This window comes from Phalacrocorax aristotelis, chromosome 7, assembly GCF_949628215.1.
Source record: "Phalacrocorax aristotelis chromosome 7, bGulAri2.1, whole genome shotgun sequence".
Lineage (NCBI taxonomy): Eukaryota > Metazoa > Chordata > Aves > Suliformes > Phalacrocoracidae > Phalacrocorax > Phalacrocorax aristotelis.
Window position 1 is genome coordinate 20,294,059 of NC_134282.1, and position 20,814 is coordinate 20,314,872.

Below are 20,814 nucleotides of genomic sequence, written 5' to 3' on the forward strand. Positions count from 1 at the left end.
CTTAGCACCCAGCTGAAGAGCCCATGCCCTGGGAGGATGCCTCAGAGGCTGGACCTCAGGAAGCAGCACACCCCATCCTGCCACAGCCACACAGGCTGCCCTTCCCTTGTTCTCACACCCACACCCCAGCATCGCAGCAGCATCGCAGGCAGTGATGACTGGCCCTCGCTAAAAGAGAGCGCATTGCAAGAGCCACCCTCATGAGTCTTTTGCTCACTGTGCAGGGCTCTGACAGATCTCACTGCAGAATGCTTCTCACCAGATCTGGCTGCCCCACTCCCCTGCCACAGCCCCTGCCCAGCAGCAGGGTGGCGCAGCAGCACCCATGTCTTTAAGATGCATCCCTAAAATATTGCTTTCTGTTACATCAGCACTGGGTTGTCACATCTGGCAGGTAGCCCAGAGGCAGTAGCGTCTTAAACTGCCCATAGCTATGCCCACTAGAACTCATCTGTCAGTCCCTTTCGACTTGTTGAGTCTGAATAGGGCTCATTAGTGATATTTCTTCCTTTAGTAGGCATGGATGAAAAGATGAGGAAGTAAGATCTGGCTATAAGGAAGGACATGACATGGTTACTGCAGAGGACACTATTTCAAAGTTCACGTTAAATACAGTATTCACTAAGGTAGGAAATAAAAGGAAACCAGCACCATGCAAAAACAGCAAAAGTACTAAATCCCTTCAATCCAAGTTCTGTTTAACAACAGAAGTTCAAGTTTACAATGCAGAGTCACCAGCCTAGCCTAGCGAACAGAAAACTAGATTTATGAGATAGACCAGCTGGACTGCGACCCCAGTTACAATTACTGTAATTGCTTCTCTCCAGAGGAAAATTTGTTTACAAGTTGCCCACCTTTAGATATTTCTAAGCAACACAGAGAGGCTTCCACTGCACGGGCTTAGAAAGCAGCAAGAAGGATATCTTCTTCCACACACAACACTCAAGGAAAGCACTAAACAAATCAAGTGGGTCCAAGAGGTGGGGATCCCTGCAAGCATTTTCATGTATTAGACCTAAACTTCCCATGGCCTCTGGCAGGAGCAGAATTACAACCATGAACAGCATTTTGAAAATGCTACTCTGAGTTTTAATTTGCATTTGAGTGCACGTTTGTACATGGAAGCACACACAACTTGCATTTTCATGATACATAAATATGCATACTATTGTATATATGTTACATTATATTATAAATATTTTATGTGCATATATTTACATAATGTAGTCATCATCTATATTACTAAACAGAATTTTAGCAAGAAGTTTACTTTCAAAATGCGATTCAATTATACCTCTTCATTTATGTTTGCACCGCAGTAGATCTGTAAACCTTTTTTGTGGACATACAGTGATCATATCAAAAAACACTGCTTGAGGCTGGTTACATTCACCAATTATACTGTTTGATTAACTCCTTTTTCTGTAAGACTGGGCACCGGAAGTACATCTATTAGTTCAACTCCTGCATTTTCTAAATAAAGAGCCTTTCAGGATTAAGATTGGATATGCCTTCCACGCTGAAACATTATTTGAAATTACACTTTTCAGCTCATTTCTGACTCCCAACATGTGATGTACGGGGCACAACTACATTTGTTTGCTGTTCCTACCAGAGTTTGAAAACTCTGCAGGAAAGACAACCTATGTTTTTAAAAACAACTTTCTAGAAATCTGTGATGGAGGAGAAATGCATGGGGTGGAAGGTATTCGGTGGATGTATATGAAAGGTAGCTGGAAGAGTGAAAAAGGAATATTGAAGCATAAGAAGGGACGCGAAAGTGTGGAAACACAGCAACAAAATTAAAGTCAAGTTAAGGAGAATGAGGCCTTCATGCTCGAGTGCTCCTTCAAGCAGAGCCAAGGTAGACTGGGTTGAAACACACAAATCAAAGTGTTGTCACAATGAGACAGGGTTAATATGTGTCATCACAACTTAAAAGAAGATTCTCACATTCCCACAAATTTGGAAGCAAGAGCACTTACAGGAAAAGTGTACAGAGCTGGTGTGGCTATTAGAGATCCTATTTGTGCTTCAGGAGGAAAAGGTCTTTCAATCTCATGACCAAATTTCTTCTGCCACTGACTTCTGCAGTAAAGTGAGACTCATATTCAAAACATAATCTAATGTTATGGTAGTTATTACGATGGGATGGATTCGGTATTTTGTCTTTACCATGATCGGAAGAAGAATAAAAGTAACTGCTTTTGTTTGTATAAACTGGATCATTATCAAAAAGCAAAAAGTAAACATGTTTAATAAAAATGAGTGGTGAGGCTGTCCCTGGTTGCCTAGGAAATGTAGCAAGTTCCTTTTCAAAGTAGCCATAGGGTTAGACAAGAGACATTATAGTCTGAATTATTCTGCATTGCCATAAAAATAAAAGAGCTGGGAACAATTTTGTGACAACTCCTTTGTAGACATTCCACAATAACTGATGGAAAAACAATAGTGTTTTTCATCATTGTTTTCCATAGTTCCTGGAAAAAGCTGTAGCCATTCAGCCTGCAAATACCACAAGTACACACAAATGTGTGAGACACATGCATATACAAATACTTGGGTACAACATGGACAGCAGTGACTGAAAGTTAAATTTGCATGTTCTTGGACTTCAGCTTCCAAAGACCTCCCTAGGAGAACACGAATATTGTATCCTATGGACTATCTCCCCTGAAACTGGAAAGATACAGGTTTATAATTTCTTTAATTCAAAGACTGCTACTAAAATGAGACCTACTAGATATGGAAAAAACTTAACCATTTGCACATACCAAACAGACTGGCAGAATCAGAGCTTCATGGGTTTCTTTGAGCTAGGCACAATTTCAGATACTAAACTTGCTGGGAATTAATTGTACAGCAATGGTAATAATTTCATATCCTGGGACAAAGCTGGTTTAATAATTTGTATCAAATCAATACTGCAGATAATGAACTTTGACTTTAATCTGGTTCTGCTCATCTTTACATGTCCTCATCAATGTATGACCACAGTGTTTATATAAACATTCCTATGCTAGCCAGATGATGACTGAAAATTCTTTCATCAAAACAAACATGTTACCTTGGAGCACACAGAAGGTAATAAACCATCTCCTGGTGACACCAAAGCATCCTGAAATCACAGAATCATTAAGGTTGGAAAAGATCTCTAGGATCATCAAGTCCAACTGTCAACCCAACACCACCATGGTTGATGATTATATAAACATTCCTATGCTGGCCAGATGATGACTGTGAAAATTCTTTCTTCAATACGTTGATTATAATAATTGATTATAATAATGAATCCAAAGTGCTCTGCAATACTTAGTACTATGGTGCAGTAGTACCACTGTCACACAGATTATCCAAAGTGAACACTTCTACAGTACAATGCGTGCCACCCATAACCGTCATATGATGAGACAGATCAAGCTCAATCTGCACAGAGTGAGAAGCAAAGTGGTAGTTGGCCTTGGAAACAGAAATGTCAATCAATGTCAAACTTTGAAATTTGTCAGAAGGGACATGACTACATATTAGGTCCTTGGTGTCAAATTCAAATGGCGGGAGAAGATAAGGGAAAGGAAGCAAAATTTTCAGAACCTTCCATAATAATAATGCTCAAGGAGATCTAGTTTCATGAAGACACAGACTGCTTAAGGAGTCTGCCATAATTTATGTGAGATTGGTAAAACACTTGGATGTATTTCAATTATCACTATCATTATTATTATTGCTTCTTTAAGGCTGTCAAAGTCTCTTGCTTCTCAGTAAATGAGGAAAAGGGTTGGGAGATAGATGTAAAACAGACATCATTCCTAATCATCCTAAAGATAATGCCAAGGTCAGCTATACCAAAGAGCACAATATACTGTGTGACTCAATGCACGCTTGCAGGAACATTCATTAAACAAGTCAGAAGATATTAAAGCCTGTCTTACTGCCCTGTCTGCTAAACTTTATTTAGCCTTGGTAATTCTGTTTGTGCAGATTCAGGAAGACAGAATGCTAAAATATATTAAACAATTATAAAAATATTTTAAAATACAGTATGTTTTAAAATAACTTTTGAGTAACTTAAATGCTCTTGCCTTTCACTTCAGAGCATATAAGACCGAGAAGTTTGTGCCAAGCATTCTCTTTTTTGTATTAAATGAAAGACTTGAAAGACTTCCTGATATGAGATTTTAAATTTGTCTGTGGCACAAATCTGAATGGTTTCTGTGTAGGCTTTGTTCCAGTAAAATTGTGGTGAACTGCTTTTACCAAGGGCAGCTATTTAATGCTTGGATTTGTCATGTTGGTCTGTTCAGTGGAGTTGATGTAATGGTCACTGTAGAGGACAAACTACGGAAGTAATGGCAAATGAACTACCAACAATAGTATAAATAAATCCATAGTTTTGTTCAGTGTTTGTGTTCAGCCTCACAATCGTAGACAGATGTGCCACTAGTTATACATTCCTTTGCATCTTTGTTATCACTGATGACTTTTTAAAATCAGATTTGCTTAAAAGGAGTTGTAGGATGAATGTAACTAACAAGTATTTCTGGCTACAACAACAAGCAAAAGGGATGTGCACTAAGAGCACAACATACTGCACGGGATGTCAAAACTGATATGTAACGTAGCAGTTGGAAAGACCAGCACTGATCAAAACCATTTGTCCCAAAGGGTTCCTTTTTACAGACCATACTGTAAAGCAGAGTCATCCTGATCTCTTCTAACAGGGAGTACAGCTGGTCCTACTGCTGCACAAAATGCATTTCCAGCATAGCAGAAAGGAAGGAGATGATCCCTATAGTGTTAGATCATCTTTAGTAGTTTAGAGTAAGGAAGCAATATCCTTATTCAACACATTTGTTTATTTTCTACTGAATGCTGCATTGGCTGAAACGTAACTAGGAGGAATGGGAAGACAAAATGTAGACTCATATGCAAATAGAAGATTTGGACAAAATGTTGTATCATCTCAGGTACGATTTTTACTGTTGGATGATATTCTCTTGCTATAGAGTTTCAGGGCCACGCAGTGTTCTTTTTAATAATTTCTGTCCTTCATTTCTTTGTGGAGGACAACCCTTTCCAAAGCTGTGGTTTGCACAGTGCTAGTGATATGGTGAGTGGTCCTTGGCTGGTGTGCAGATGACATTGTCCTACATGCCATCTGATAGCAATCTCTTTTTCCCTTCATTTTCAATAAATTCAACACATTCCCTAGTATATAACCAGGCCATGTAAGTAGTACAGTTCTGTGAGAATTGTCAAAGGTTGGTGATTACCCCCCGGTCCAAAATATGTGATCTAGGAGACCTGTGCTGGCACTGTTACACAGATGGGGAAACATACAGGAAATTCCCAAATGCAAGACTATCAACTGGATAATCTTAACACTGAGTCACCAAAACCCCTTTTTTCCAAAAAATTATAGTGTTTACCTTCAGTCCTGTCTGGTAGTTTCCCACTTTTACTTGTTGTTCCAGTGTTGACTGTTTCAGATGAGGTGCTCAGTTTGGTGTTGGGGTCTCGCTTAGGTTTTGGAGGTGGCTGCTTACGAGAGCTGCTACTTTCATCATCGGTTCCTCCAACAGAATGAAGAGACTGGGATCTCACGGTAAAGCCACTGGAGCAAGGATGTGGCAGTCTGTCCTGAGGAGCAGGCATTGTCATAAATCCCATGCGGAAATGTTTCCCCACATAGCTTCCTTCATTTCCTCTCACTACTTCTCCACCTATGCTGTAAGAGAAAATACACGTATGAGTAAATGATCCACCTTTGCCTGAACTGTACCTGGAACCAGGGTCTCTGTTCTGCCTCTGATGAGTAGACTGTACTTTTGAATTTGGAAACAAGCAACGCTCTCTTCTTAAAACAAGATGAATACTAGAACAGAGTAGTCTATTTTTCAGCATAACTTGCCAACAACTGAAATGTAGATATAACACTATGTATTCACCCAAAATTTTACATGAATAAATTGAGAAAAACTTTTGTTCAGGTTTCATAGTGTTGTGACTAGAAATTGCCCATAAAACCAATTTCAAATATCAGAAGTCAGAACTGAGTTTTCAAGAAGACGAGACTGTGAGTAGGGCAAAGAATACTGCTTTAGAAATGCAACATCATGTATTGACCTGCACTCCCCTGCACTCATCTTTGACTACAGACACTCATGTACCTTGGGAAACAAGGCTCTTGGGGTCCAATCAATCATTTTGTTTCAGATTAAAGAATAGTAATAGAAAGAAATGCTCTAAAAATTACTTGGAAATAGAAAACTGTACATTAACATCTCATCAAATCCACATGAAGCTGCAACATGAGCAGCATCAGACTAGTAAGATATAAGTGTAGGAGATGAAAAGGCAATGGGCTGTGGGACACCAGGAAGAAAATAACCTCCAACTATGCAGAAACACAGGTACAGAAGGAGGAAAGCTCAGCTAAAACAAGTGCTGTCATACCAAGTACTACATTGTACTATGGATGGCAGGACTGAGAACCTGGTTTTCCTGCTATACTCATGCATGCTTATCAGTTCTGAAAAACAGATCTCACTGATCCTTACACTGTAAACCTACAGCACATTTCAATTAAGGCAATACAGTGACTATGTAAAGAAACTCAGCAACACACACAGGTCAACATGGGCCTGTTTGCAAGGAGGTCCATAATGGTACCACTGTGGACATGTAGAAATGTCAGTATGAGAACTGTGAAGTCCAGAAAGACCTTATAACCTATTGTTTCCCCTTCACACAGAGTGAAGCTCTAAGCAGGGTCAGTCTGCTCCGCTATAAGTTTCCTATTTGACACTGCCTTAGGCTGGTGCAATTTATTTGATGCTGGAACATATTTCCTTCTTTAAAAGACAAGAATATTTTTCAATGGTTCACTTAAGGCTGGATGTTATTAAAGAAGGAAGTCTCAAAAGCGCAGGAGCAGGCTGTCCCCATGTGCAGGCGGGGGAGAAGACCGGCTTGGCTGAATAGGGAGATTTGGCTGGAACTCAAGAGAAAAAGGAGAGCTTACTGCCTTTGGAAGAAGGGGCAGGTGACTCAGGAGGACTACAAGGATGTTGTGAGGTTATACAGGGAAAAGATTAGGAAGGCGAAGGCCCAGATGGAAATTAAACTGGACGCCACTGCTAAAGATAACAGAAAATATTTTTACAAATATATCAGTGACAAAAGGAGGGCCAGGAAGAATCTCCCTCCTTTGTTGGATGCGGAAGATAACCTTGCCAGGAAAGATGAGGAGAAGGCTGAGGTACTTAACGCTTTCTTTGCCTCAGTCTTTAATAGTCAGACTGGTCATTCTCAGGGTTGTCAGGCCCCTGTGCTGGGAGATGGAGATAGTATGCAGAATGAAGTCCCAGCTGTTGAAGAGGTGGCAGTCACTGACACCTGCTCCTTCACCTGGATGTTCACAAGTCCATGGGGCCAGATGGGATCCACCCAAGGATACTGAGGGATCTGGCAGAGGAGCTCGCCAAGCCACTCTCCATCATTTATCAGCAGTCCTGGTCAACTGGGGAGGTCCCAGATGACTGGAAACTAGCGAATGTGACGCCCCTCTACAAGAAGGATCAGAAGGAAGATCCGGGGAACTACAGGCCTGTCAGCCTGACCTCGGTGCCGGGAAAGGTCATGGAGCAGATCGTCTTGCTTGCCATTACGCAGCACATGTGGGACAACCAGGGGATCGGGCTCAGCCAGCTTGGGTTTATGAAAGGGAGGTCCTGCCTCACTAACCTGGTCTCCTTCTGTGATAAGGTGGCCTGCTTAGTGGATGAAGGGAAGGCTGTGGATGTTGTCTACTTGGACTTTAGTAAGGCCTTTGACACTGCCTCCCACAGCATTCTCCTGGAGAAGCTGGCTGCTCACGGCTTGGACAAGTGCACCCTGCACTGGGTTAAAAACTGGATGGATGGCCAAGCCCAGAGAGTGGTGGTGAATGGAGTCAAATCCACTTGGTGGCCAGTCATGAGTGGTGTTCCCCAGGGCTCAGTGTTGGGGCCGGTCCTGTTCAATATCTTCATTGATAATCTGGGTGAGGGGATTGAGTGCACCCTCAGTAAGTTTGCAGATGACACCAAGCTGGGTGCAAGTGTCGATCTGCTGGAGGGCAGGAAGGCCCTACAGAGGGACCTGGACAGGCTGGATCATTAGGCCAGAGCCAGCAGTATGAGATTCAACAAGGCTAAGTGCCGGGTCCTGCACTTGGGTCACAACAACCCCATGCAACGCTACAGGCTTGGGGAGGAGTGGCTGGAGAGCTACCTGGAGGAAAAGGACCTGGGGGTGTTGATTGACAGCTGGCTGAATATGAGCCAGCAGTGTGCTCAGGTGGCCAAGGCCAGTGGCATCCTGGCTTGTATCAGGAATAGTGTGTCCAGCAGGAGCAGGGAGGTGATAGTGGCCCTGTACTCATCACTGGTGAGGCCGCACCTCGAGTACTGTCTTCAGTTTTGGGCCCCTCACTACAAGAAGGACATTGAGGTGCTGGAGCGTGTCCAGAGAAGGGCCACAAAGGTGGTGAAGGGTCTGGAGAACAAGTCTTACGAGGAGCGGCTGAGGGAACTGGGGTTGTTTAGCCTGGAGAAGAGGAAGCTGAGGGGAAACCATATCATTCTTTACAACTACCTGAAAGAAGGTTGTAGTGAGGCAGGGGTTTGGACTCTTCTACCTAGTAACAAGCGATAGGACGAGAGAAGTGGCCTCAAGCTGTGCCAGGGGAAGTTTAGGCTGAACATTAGAGAAAACTTCTTCACCAAAAGGGTTGTCAAACATTGGAAGAGGCAGCCCAGGGAAGTGGTTGAGTCTCCATCCCTGGAGGTATTTAAAAGAAGGGTAGACGTGGTGGTGGAGGATATGGTTTAGTGGTGGACTTGGCAGTGATAGGTTCACGGTTGGACTCAATGATCCTAAGGGTCTTTTCCAACCTTAACAATTATATGATTCTGTGATTCTATGTGAGAAGTGAGTAGTATGGTCACTTCATTCTCTAATACTGTCCCCATCTTCATTGTAGGTAATACACAAGGTAATACAGAGTAGGACAATCTAATTGTCCTAAAAGCATCAGACTGGAACCATGCAATGCAGAACTTTGTGTGTGATAAAGCAGAACCTCTGTTTGCTTACTACTGTCTTTACATGTTTATTTAATTTCCCACTAGTGGAGAGGTCCACTTTCCAAACTGATAACAACTGAGCAGGTCTAACTCAACATGTGCCACTCTCCAGGGGCACTAACACCTACCTGCACATGTATACACACATGTATGCCATGCATATGCACACCCTGGTCCATGTTCATAACCAAGTTATTACTGAATCCTAATTGGCATTAATTTCAGAGGGATTTGCAGCCAGAAAGATCAAAAGGTAGAACTCATTAATTTGAAGATTAATAAAAAACCTGTAGCTAATTTAAATGATTAAGTATGCCTCTACTAATCTTTCATAAATTGTTCTGAAAATAGTATAACCCTCTGATGCTGGACTACAAAAAAGGCTGTCACATTATTTAAAGAAGATTACTATCCAAACACGCTGAAGAATGCAGGTGAGGACCCTGCTTTCTTCCTTAAGTCCATTGGATAAATCACATTTAGCAAACAAAATTTCAGTTTGCCATGTCTCTGACATTAAAATTCTTATCAGGTTACACTATTTAAGCAGTGCATTTACTTTGCTGCATGGAGGTGTTTAAATCACACACTATACGGCAGATTCTGTTCTGGATGGACTTGCACAAATTCTACTGAGATGATGGATTTCACCCTTTTCCTAAGAATACACAGAACTGCATATAGACGAGCATGGGTTTTTTGCCAAACTGTTGCACCTTGTATTCCAGAAATAAAACTTCCAAAATGTAAGTCCAGTGCCTAAATGCACTATCTCATTAACCAATTAAATCAAGTCCTTACTTTTTTCCTTCTCTCCCCATAATTTTTTCATTCTTTACTGAATTCGTTTCAACATCATGGATGAAAACCTCTTTTACCTGCTTCCTATGCTTACTCCAGAATAAACAGCCTATAGCCAAGTCAGAGAGAGGTTGCAGGTACAGATGGGAACAGACCTTGCTGTTCTGCTTCACGGCTGAAGTAGATCTGGTCTTGCTTTTCTGCATCCTCTGCTCAGCTACTAGACAAAACAGCGGGACACCATTTCCCTCTTTTCAGCCACGTTTAAAAGACAGTCCATTTATCTTTGAGTGTAGGAACCAACCTTCAGCTGATGGTTTAGCACTGGTAAACCCCAAGCTGAAGAAGACTAGCCTCCAGTTCTTGGTTCTGGACCCTGGTCATCGACCAGGATCACAAAAGGCTTAGGTTTGTTACTTAGGCTGGTTGTGATTCTTGAGTGTCAGGCAGTGGGTGTTTCCTAGCATAGCTCAACTAGTAAGTGCAACACTGGGAGGAGCGTCAAGTTCACATCTCAGCAATAGAGGCTGAAATCCACCATAGTGCAAAGAGAAAGGAATTTCTCCAGGCTCGTAGATAGAGCAAAAGTACAAAAGCAGGACAGCAGATTTCAAATGTGGAGACCCCTACCCTTGGGCAGCAGCATGCTAAAGCTCCATTTGGACTTGTGCAACGTAGTTTTGAAATGCACAGTGCTGCTGATGTTACATCATTAAACCAGACAGAATTAAAGGATTTATTTATATACTCCCCTCCTGCCTGCAACCACAGGAGTTGACTGGGGCTGGTGTACCTCCCACTACAGCACAAGAAGCCGAGAAAGATTTATACGCACCTTGCTGCATAAATGACTACAGAGGCAGCAAGGGAAAATAATTGTGTAGATCTCACTCCATTATTTCTGACAAGAAAGAGCCTGTGCTCCTCATTGTACTGATAATGAGTTCTATCTCATTTCAAAACTGTATTATATGAGTTGCTGCAAGTATTACACAGTTTATTAATATATATGGAAATACAGATTTGGATTATTCCTCTGGGAAGTTTCAGTTTGAACTTGGCCAGGTTTAACTGCTTCTCTGGCAAAGAATTATGTGCAGCGTTCAAATAACTGTTAAAAACACAAGACGTTAATCTACAAAGAGAAACATGAGGTATATAATAACAAAATTAATCACACGATCACTCATGTTACACACAACAAAGCTGTCTGTGCTGAAAATGCACTTTGGTATTTGCCTAGGTCTAGTGACTGACACTGCAGTGAATGGAAAAAAGAGCAGTGCAGACCTTAAGAACAGAGTTCTGAAGCAACTCTCCTTTCAAAAACAGGGCTTCTCCAAAGCCTACCTAACAAGTCCCATGTAGACCATAGAGTGCTGCCAGCTTACACGCACCCTCCTTGGGTGCACTGGAAGGCAAGTGAGATTCCCATTCCTCTCCCTCTTCCACACAGTACTGAAGTTCAATCATTACAACAAATACCAAAACAGTTGGATCTGTCTTAAATCAGTAACAATGGATTTCAGCTTTCATTTCCAAAATATTAACAAGAGTTCCAACTGATGGATTGGCATGGTGGAGTCCTGTTATACCTCCAATACAGGTTTTATTTGTCAGCTGAGATTTCTAAGGTCAGAGCAGGGCTAGCATAAAACCATACTGACCTTGCTGCTCCCACCTGCAGTATCAGCCTGCCTGCACGTAAGCTGTAATCATCGCAGTACTGGTCACATTACAGCTCAGCTTATTGTGCTCTGCCTGAGTTATTCTATCAAGTAGATATGGGAGCACTGACCAAGCTAGAGCACTGAATATGAGAAATGTTTACATGTTTGAAGAACTACAGAGGGTAAAGCCTTTTATATTATTGATTTTATTACACATCACAAGAGGGCAAGTTATAGAGGAAGGCTAAACATTAAAAATGAACACAAAAAGTACTCTAAATGGACAGAACAGAGGGAAGGTCATTTCCACCTTGCTTTGCCATGAGTCACAACGTTCCTATTGACTAGGAATATATTTTCAAGTTGTTAGGTTAGAAAGCTAAGAAAAAGGACTCATCACATTGCTGAAAAATCCAAGGCAAAGAAAAATATCCAGAGACTACCTGCCTCAATCAGTGTGGTCCTTTTCATTTGCACTGTTCCTACTTAGCATTGCGAATAACAGCTTTAATTTTCTCTGAAGTTTCATTAATTGGTTCGGGCAGAAATTGAATTAATCTCTGGAAAACAAATTAATAGTTGTGTGAAAACTTTTGTTTTACTTGGTGTTACTGCTTTAACTATAAACTGTGTGGAATATTAAACCCGTCACTGCAGTTGTAAGGAGTAGGAGAATTCTTGGGAATATCTAAGTCCCATAAAGTCAGAATACCTTAGAGCTACATTTTCTTCCCAACCATCTACCCACCCTTGTTCTTGGTATTCATCTAGAAATTCTTTTATCAGTTCAGACTTACAATGGATTAGTTTCATGCCTCAGGCACAAAGAACCACTTGGTAGTTCTCCTCATCCTTGTTCAGTTTCTATTTTTCTTCCTGTGCTCCTTTACATGAGATTTTCTGACTTTTTCTCCACAAATTCAAAAGGGGAACTACACCTGACTATGAGACTTGACCTCCTAAGCAGGAGGAAGGGGAATGTACTCTGCTGGTGACATGGCATCTTGGAAGGTATTTTGTCATTTCTTTGCTGTGATACACCCCAGTCTGGGACCACAGCAGGTCATCATCCTTCTCATAGTGCTGAAATTCCAGACAACCAAGAGAAGCCATTTCAACAGCAGCTACTTGCTCCTCTTGTGCTTGAGGAAGACTCAGTCACAGACACTGGTTTGTTAGTTGGCAGAAACTGAGCTGGGAGTCTCTGGAGGCTCCTCTGCAGAAGAAGGGGAGAACCTTGAATTACAGGGCAAACAATGCACATGGATGGCCAGGCCTCTTCCCTCTGGGAAGTCCACACAGTGCTACTCCCCAGCCCTGCCTCCATGACATGCATCAGGGAAGCCATCTGAGTCAGAGACTGAAGAAAAAAGAAGTCACAAAAAATTAACTGTGATGACATAGGGAGATTTTTTTAAGTCCATCATAAAAATGACTAATCATCAACAAAAAATATAACAGGAATAAAAATACTTAACTCAGGGATGGTATGTGAGCTGGCTTGACTGAGCAAACAGCAGTTCACCCCTTAGTGCATCTACCTTTTTCAGGTTAAGAGAATAGCTACTATTATTTTAACCACTACCTTACTCTTAGAGCAATGAACACGCAGCTCCTCATATCAAATGCTCTGAGTATAAAGGGCTGAAATGGCTTTGAAATGTCTATTCCCCATCAGAATAAATTATACACACATATACTAAGGATGACACATTTTATTTTGTATCTGAGGAGCACTTTCAAGATTAGCATAAATTATATTTTCAAATTAGAGGTTGGATGCCAAAAAACAGAAGATATACTATTTTTATCCCCCTAAACATGATTTCAGCAGACCATGAAATGTAATACCGAAGAAAGGAGGAGGGCAGGATCACAATCATGGATTCAGGAACTGCACTGCAAGTATGGTTTTACACAAATCTACTCCATTTTTATTATAGAAAATAAACATACAAACAAATTACACACATTTCTTCTCTACTTTTTTTTAAATCACACTTCAGAGGTCCCCCTCCTTATTCCCCAAAAATATACATCCATGATTTTTTTCTGCATTACTTTTCTGAAAGACTCCAAATGACTCACCATGATCTTACCTCAAGATCCAGAGGATAATACTATCATCCTTTTAGATACAGTCTAAAGTGCAAATGAATCGTGACAGAGGTCAAATTCAGAGTCATTTTGTGCACAGGGAGGACTCTCTAAAGTGAGCAACTGACATGCCTGTGTACATCAAACATCTTACCTCTGCTACATGCCTCTACTTTCGAGGTAGGAGATCAGGTGCTGCTTAAGAAGTCAGGCCTCTCAGGACACAGAATACATTAGTGCCATAAAATAAAATTTATTCTTTTAGCACACCTGTCAAACCCACAGGCCTAGGGTTTGATCCTGTAAACATGCAATGTGCTGACACTCCCTCTTTGTGTACCTGCATTATTGTACTGGAATAACGAGGAAGCCTTGCAGAAATTGCTTGTCACTTGTGAACCTGTTCTAAGCAATACCACTTGCAGAGGTGTGCCCACATAGGCTGGTGCTAGATTATTTCTAGGAAATAATTTCTTCAAGACATCCTATACATGTAACAGACACGTAACAGCACTCTGCTGCTGCTGAGAGTCTGGCTCCTGCCAACCATGACAGGACTGAGTCTTGCACACAGAAGATTCTCCAGATCAAACTGAACTGCCATGTGTTGTGGCTACACTGTAAGATTAACTGAGTCCCTGGTGAGCAACTGAAAGACAGTAGTAATTCCTATCCAGTGCACAATGGATGATAAAAGCAATACTAACCAAGACTGTCCAAAGCAGGTTGTCCATAAGATGCCAGATAACCTAATTTCCAATGATCTGCTGTGCTCCACAAGTCAACTATTTTTATAATGCAAAAGGTTGAAAATGCTAGCAATAGTAGGGGGTTTGGAAAACAAAAATCAAAACCAAACCAAAACAACCCCAAAACACTTTATGAGAAACATTGATCAGTAAGAACTATGTATGCTGTTTTTACAAGAAATCTAAGTTAAGGTAGATAGCTTATCTTCAGAGTAACTGAGGAGTAAAGACGTTTCTGATCCACAGAGACCTTAACAAAAGTGTTTCATGAGTTTGAACAGAAGTGCAGGCTCTACTACTTATTTCTGCTGGCATTCCTTCTGACTTTAGTAGGCTGCCTCTTAAATGGGGACTAACGACGAGTACATTGGGCTGAACACCCACAAAGGCCTGAGATTGCTTTCCTCAGGGGACCAACACTTGCAACTGTATCTGGGGCACAGGGTCTCCAGTGCTGCAGCCCCACTTATGACTGGTGACTAACTGATGCATGTGGAAAGGTTTTTAAGTTGTGAATACAGAGGACACTTAACAGGCAGGAGTGGAAAGTGCTTAGCTTTTATTTGACTGCAGATATTTTTAATTTTGCATGGGAGAATCACAGCTAAAAGCCAGTAAATGAAAGCTCGTATGTTCAGAGTCACCTAGAATTAGACATCAACCATATGTAATGTTTAAACTGAGTGCAAATGCATGTTCGTGTTAATGGAGTGGGGTTTTGCATCCTGTCAAAAATGGGTGGAGCTAGAACAAGGCTGTGTTTTTGTCACATTGAGTGGAAAACCACACGGTGCAGACTCCACTCTGCCTGAGCAACTGTGGCTAAGTAAATATTAAATGAGTTATGGGAATAAATTAACATATAAAATCAGTTTGGGGGATTTTTGTAATAAAATATTTCTTTGGTTTTGAGTCAAAGAGTTGTAATGGAAGGACAATTTGTGAAAAGTAAAAAAGCCTTTTCGTGGATCAGGTGTTGGGAAAAGTTTAAACCCGGACAAATGAATGAAATGTGCTGACACTAAGAGTGGCAATTTGTAAATCAAGTGCACTGTGCCTGCCAAGATATTACACTGGGCCTAACCTTTCCAGTTTCAGGCTTATTTCAAACAGCAATTGTACAGATGCTCTTCTAAGTCCCTTGAGCAAATGTGACTCTACTTTCCTTTTAAAATCCAAGCTCAAATACAGGGAAATTATGGTTTTAAATAAATGCTTCCTATTGCAGCCAGCCCCAAAAAGAAAGGAGTTTGATCCTGACCTGGCAGTGAACAGGAAAAAGAACATTTTGTTTTGGAGGAAAACCCCTCACAAATTTCACTTCAGTGTGATCCATAGCAAAACATATACTTTTATTTTTTGTTCAATTAGTGACCTGAAACTCCAGTTATTAGTATAATTCTCCTGCTAACACTGTCATTCATAACTCTCAGTTCAAAATAGATTTCCTGGGCTGGCTTGTCTCTCTGTTTCCTTTTATAAATGACATGTGAGTAGGTAAGAAAGGAAGAAGCACTGCCTGGCAAACAGAGCCTGGGAGGAGGTCTCAGTAACACAGTCACAGTAGGGATGCGACAGGGATGCAGGCTGCACTGAAGGGACAGTTTTATGCAAATGCTTGTCTCCTGGCAGCTCACCACTCCAGATCTGTTATATTCATAGAGGGCAATTTTGCTTCCAGACATCTCAGCACATGACAAAACTCAGGGATTTTCATTCTCTTGAACAGGCATATATCCAAATATTCCTGGTACAATTTTAGGTACTTCTTTCATAGACGTTCAGGGTCAGTTTGTAGTTACTAAAAAAGCACCTGCACATTAGCAATTTAAATGGGACTAAATCCCTGGACAGCATGAATATCTGTCTGTGCCTTGCAAAACAAAATGAAGGCTGCAAAAAACATTTTTCACAGGTGTGATAAACCCAGGAAACAGAAAAGGGAATCACACCATGCAGATGTGTATACTGGTCTCTGTCTCTCCTTCTTCCCTGAACAGTCTCAATCTGGTAAATAAACTATATGAAATCCTGTACATTAGTATCAACAGCATTCAGTGTCAAAGCCTGGAGAGGCTTGCTCACTAAGATACAAAACTGCTTTGAATTTCTCTCTGCTAAGATCACTTTTTTATCCACAGCAAAGTTACTATTATTACCACAATAGAATATTAATGTGCTTCACACCTAAGTTTAGAAATAATAATATAAAACAACTCTTTCCCTGTCTTGATTGATGTCAGTTTCTTAGCCAGGGTTGTCAGAAGCTGGTTATTTGTTCAGAGAAATAAATAAAAAAGGACGTTATATTTTCAGAAACGCAGTTGATTTAATACTGCATGTCAGAGTGTGTGAAAAGGAAGTGTAATGGACATATGGGTGGTTAAGACTTAGCGATTTCAGTCAGCACACTGAAAGAGGCTTAGCCATCAAAAGTATAGCCTATCCCATGTACACATGTACCCAGAGTGCCCCTGAACCAATTCCACGCTTAGGTCTCCCAAAATGTTCATTGCACATCCATGCATTCCCTTCAGAAATCAGGGTGAATTGTCCAAATGCGAAGTAAAGAAATTCTTTTCTCTTTTGTATCCATGCACAGAGCTAATGGGCCAGATCCAGTAACTCTAGCAGACTACTAAAAGGTCTCTACATATATGGGAATTTAACACCAGAGATAACTTGCTACAATAAAAGCTGCCAATAAACTGCCAAAACTGCCAAAAACCAGCACACAGAGATTTTCATCACTCTCAGAATTACTTTTGCAAATCAGGATGTTCAGCTAATTTATTTGTTTGTTTGTTTTTGTGGTGGGTTTTTTTTGTTGTTCATTGGTTGGTTTGGGTTTTTGGGTTTTTTTTGTCTTCTTGCAGGGGTAGCTTTTTGCCAAATAGTTGAGCAAAAATTACATCCAACAATCTCTGACACTGAAGGAAGGTAGTACTTAAATGCTCCTTTAGTGACATAGACTTACATTGCCCAAAGGATCATTGCTACAGCCTATGAAGCTGCAGTGAGATGAAATTTTGCTAAAGCAAGCGTAAGTATGTTTTCCAAGCTGTGAAAATTGATGTGAGGTTTTTTTAGGACTTAAAACTTTAAAACAAAGAGCAAACACCCTTGTAACCTGCATTCAATGGTATAATGGTAAATTAAGTGGGGAATGTACTGGTTTAGTTCCCTGCATGAGAGATGATCAGCTCAGTTTTGTTCTTATGAAAAGTGGATAAACTCCCTTTATTCCTCAGGTAGCTCTCTGGAGGTGTCATTCACTGCTGGTATGTTCAAATTATATGAGCTTTGAGCAAAAAGTAGCGTTTTCTGTGCACTGAGGTGGTGAGCTGTGGCAACTGGGGTTACACAAAGTCTGGACCTCATTTTAGAGAAAGATGACAAACCAAAAATAATGTGTTGCTTCTTTTCTTTGCACTAAGAATTACTATTAAAATCTGCAAAGCTGCTGGTAGTAAATTTTAGTGTATATACACTTCTAGGTCGCTTAAGCCCCTTTGAAAAGTATTCTATCTAGAAACCATAACCCTGACATAATATGAACTGTTTTTCCATCTCCCAATGCTACATTGCAGGCAGCTGTCTGCTTTAAAACAGCTTAAGACAGCAAGGGGCTCAGAGACACCTTTTATGTATGCATCAAGCACTGCAGCCTGAATCAGCTAGTCTGCAGACCAGGCAGCACAAAGGGATATCTGTGTGCCTCTAGTAAGCAATTCAGCTCTGATTTTTTTAATTTTTATTTTTTTTAAACAAGAATATACTCTTGTTCTCTGCTCCAGATTATGTGTTGCCCCTTTCCCTACCCTGCTGCCCAGAGCCCACACAGGACACAGAAGCCTGCTGCTGTGTGCTTACTGCACCGGCTACCCCAGGATTTCAAGTTCTGTAATGCTAAGCCAAAACAAAATTCCTTCAAGATGGTCTCATGATAAAAACCTTAAACCAGAGCAACCTCGACTCAAACATTTTGGACAATTACGTATAGTACTGGATGAGGCAGGCTTTCAAGTCCAACAGAGAGCTTATGGGAACGTATCTTTTAATAGGCGCACTCACCCACTTACTAAATGCAGTAAAGGGCTACTGATTTCTGGGGAGGATGAACCAAACAGGACTTGACACACACGCTTCTGTGAATTTGTCTGGGAAATGGTTTTCTAGGCTAGCTAGAAAGACATGCAGAAATGTTAATATTTCCGGTGATGACCAGCTCATTATTCTGGTCTCGAGATTTTCTTTGTATTTTATCTTTTCCTCAGTAAGAAGTGAAAGATAACAATTGTTAAATAGAGCCTACCAGTACCTAGTTATTTAGCCAGTGGATGCATTGCTTTACAACAAAAGCAGATGATTAGAGGTAAGAAATGACAGAAGAAGCACAATTACATTACTGCATCTCTAAAAAGTGCCTTCTAGAGTCTGTGTGGAAGTAAAGGGTAAAACCAGCATGCTCCCCATTGGGTTTTTGATTTATATGGTTACCTGTGGTCATGTTTTCAAGTTTTGTTTTATATCCATGAATAACAACACACTCTTAAAATGAGAGCCAAGGCTCTTTTGTGATCCTGCTGTTGGCTATCTGGAAGGGAAAATGAAACACAATCTAAGGATTGTGAGACACTAGAGAAGAAACTTGGGAAATCAAAACTATGGAGTTTTGCAGATGTTTGTGAGTGATCCAAGCAGAAGTTTTTAATCCACCTTCAGATATTAAAAGGGAGTTAATACTTCACAGGTGTATCCAGTAAAATCTTTAGGATAGCTTTGATTCAAGAGCCAGATCAACTTCAAGACTATTCATGAAAGAATAGTGTCAAGGAAAGAAAATATCTCACAGGGAGAGATTCCCTACTGTGAAAGTGGCAAAACTGAGTTGTCTAATAGATGCTAGCATCTAAAATTCTTGAAATGCAGATAAAAATACATACAAAATATAATCTTTCATAATACATGAGTTATTTATGCATATGCTTATTAATCTGTGTTTATTGCCCTTCAAGCTGAATAGAGAAACAATTAGATTCCTTTTTAGCAGTAGTAGTATGGGGTATGTAGATATATAACTTTGATTTACACAGTATGACAGGCAATCAATGTGCGTCAGAGAAAGCCCACGTCAGCAAAGAGACATGTTACAGGCACATTTGAATTTTCATTTTTAGGATTGAAGAGATGAGTGTTTCCTTCATGTTCTGAACACAATGGGATTGGAAAATAACCTGAATTTCAGGCTAGGGAAAAATGGATTACTTCAACTTATAGGAAAATGAACAGCAGTAATTTTATTCCTCATTTCAGTGGTTGAGTAGTACATACCAGAAAAAGGAAAGCCAGACATATCCTTAAGTCTCTTATTAGACCTTTCCACTTGCACACACCACAAATAGTACAGGAATGACAGCTAGAAGTCAACTCTTTTCCTACATTTTTCACTCTCTTTTTCACTCACTGTTTATGTGGCATAAACATTAAATTTGGCTGATGAACTGAAAAGAAAAAAATGAAGTCTAGGAATATTTTTTTAATATTATTAAACAAAACAGTAACACAGCCAGGAAATTAAAGGCTGATTTCCTGTATTAATACTGATGTAAACTGAGAGCAGTTAAAGATCTCATTTAAAAGACTTTGATATTACTTCAAAAAAAAGTTTACTTCAGTTGTCAGAATATGAACCAACTATCTATTTCAGCTGGAAAGCGTCTGACTGCAAAGTCAGGAAGCTATCAAAGCAGGCTTGTAGGAAGCAAATACCTAAGCTGATCAAATCAATAGCATCTTGCCGTTGAGATCAGAAGGCCAAATTAAACATAATGTCTCAAGTTTGAAAAAACAGCTACAAAACTGAGAAACCTGAGCAGGACTACATTCCCCAGTCTTCTCTGTCCCATTATCACAGACAGCCACATCACAGACTTTGTCAAAGCCAGGCTTGGATCCTTCCCACTAATACTTTAGATGCTTTTTCAGAGCTACAGGGCTGAGTATCAAGAGTTCTGTTTTCTATGGAAATAAAAAAAATGTCAACTTTTTTCCTAACAAGTCAAGTGACTCAGTGTGACTATAGTGCATATGAATGGCTGGACAAATGACTAAGGCTTTCCCTGGAGAGGAGCACTCTGTGCCCTGCTGCATCTTGTGGCTCAGCAAGGAGGGGTGCGAGTCAGACCCAGGGCTGTTCCTCTGCCCTGCCTTTTAACTGTAAAGTGCAAGGTAATTGAGAGATGAAATAGGGACTAAATCACCCACAAAACAAAGTCCTTGAGATTTAAGCTCCCCAAAATTTCCTTTAGAGACAGAATTATACACACAAATATACCTCCTACACATACAATTTACGTATCTTATGCCAAA

The 20,814-nt window shown here is 40.6% G+C and overlaps 1 protein-coding gene across 4 annotated transcripts in view; it reads right to left on the minus strand.

Annotated features, from left to right (window-relative positions):
* Positions 1-20,814, minus strand: part of NYAP2 (neuronal tyrosine-phosphorylated phosphoinositide-3-kinase adaptor 2) — a 142,223-nt gene that overhangs the window by 78,348 nt on the left and 43,061 nt on the right. For all 4 annotated transcript variants that reach the window (XM_075099202.1, XM_075099204.1, XM_075099201.1 and 1 more), the window contains exon 2: positions 5,427-5,725. In XM_075099202.1, coding sequence (XP_074955303.1) covers positions 5,427-5,725 — 299 coding nt within the window. The remainder of the gene's footprint in view (positions 1-5,426; positions 5,726-20,814) is intronic.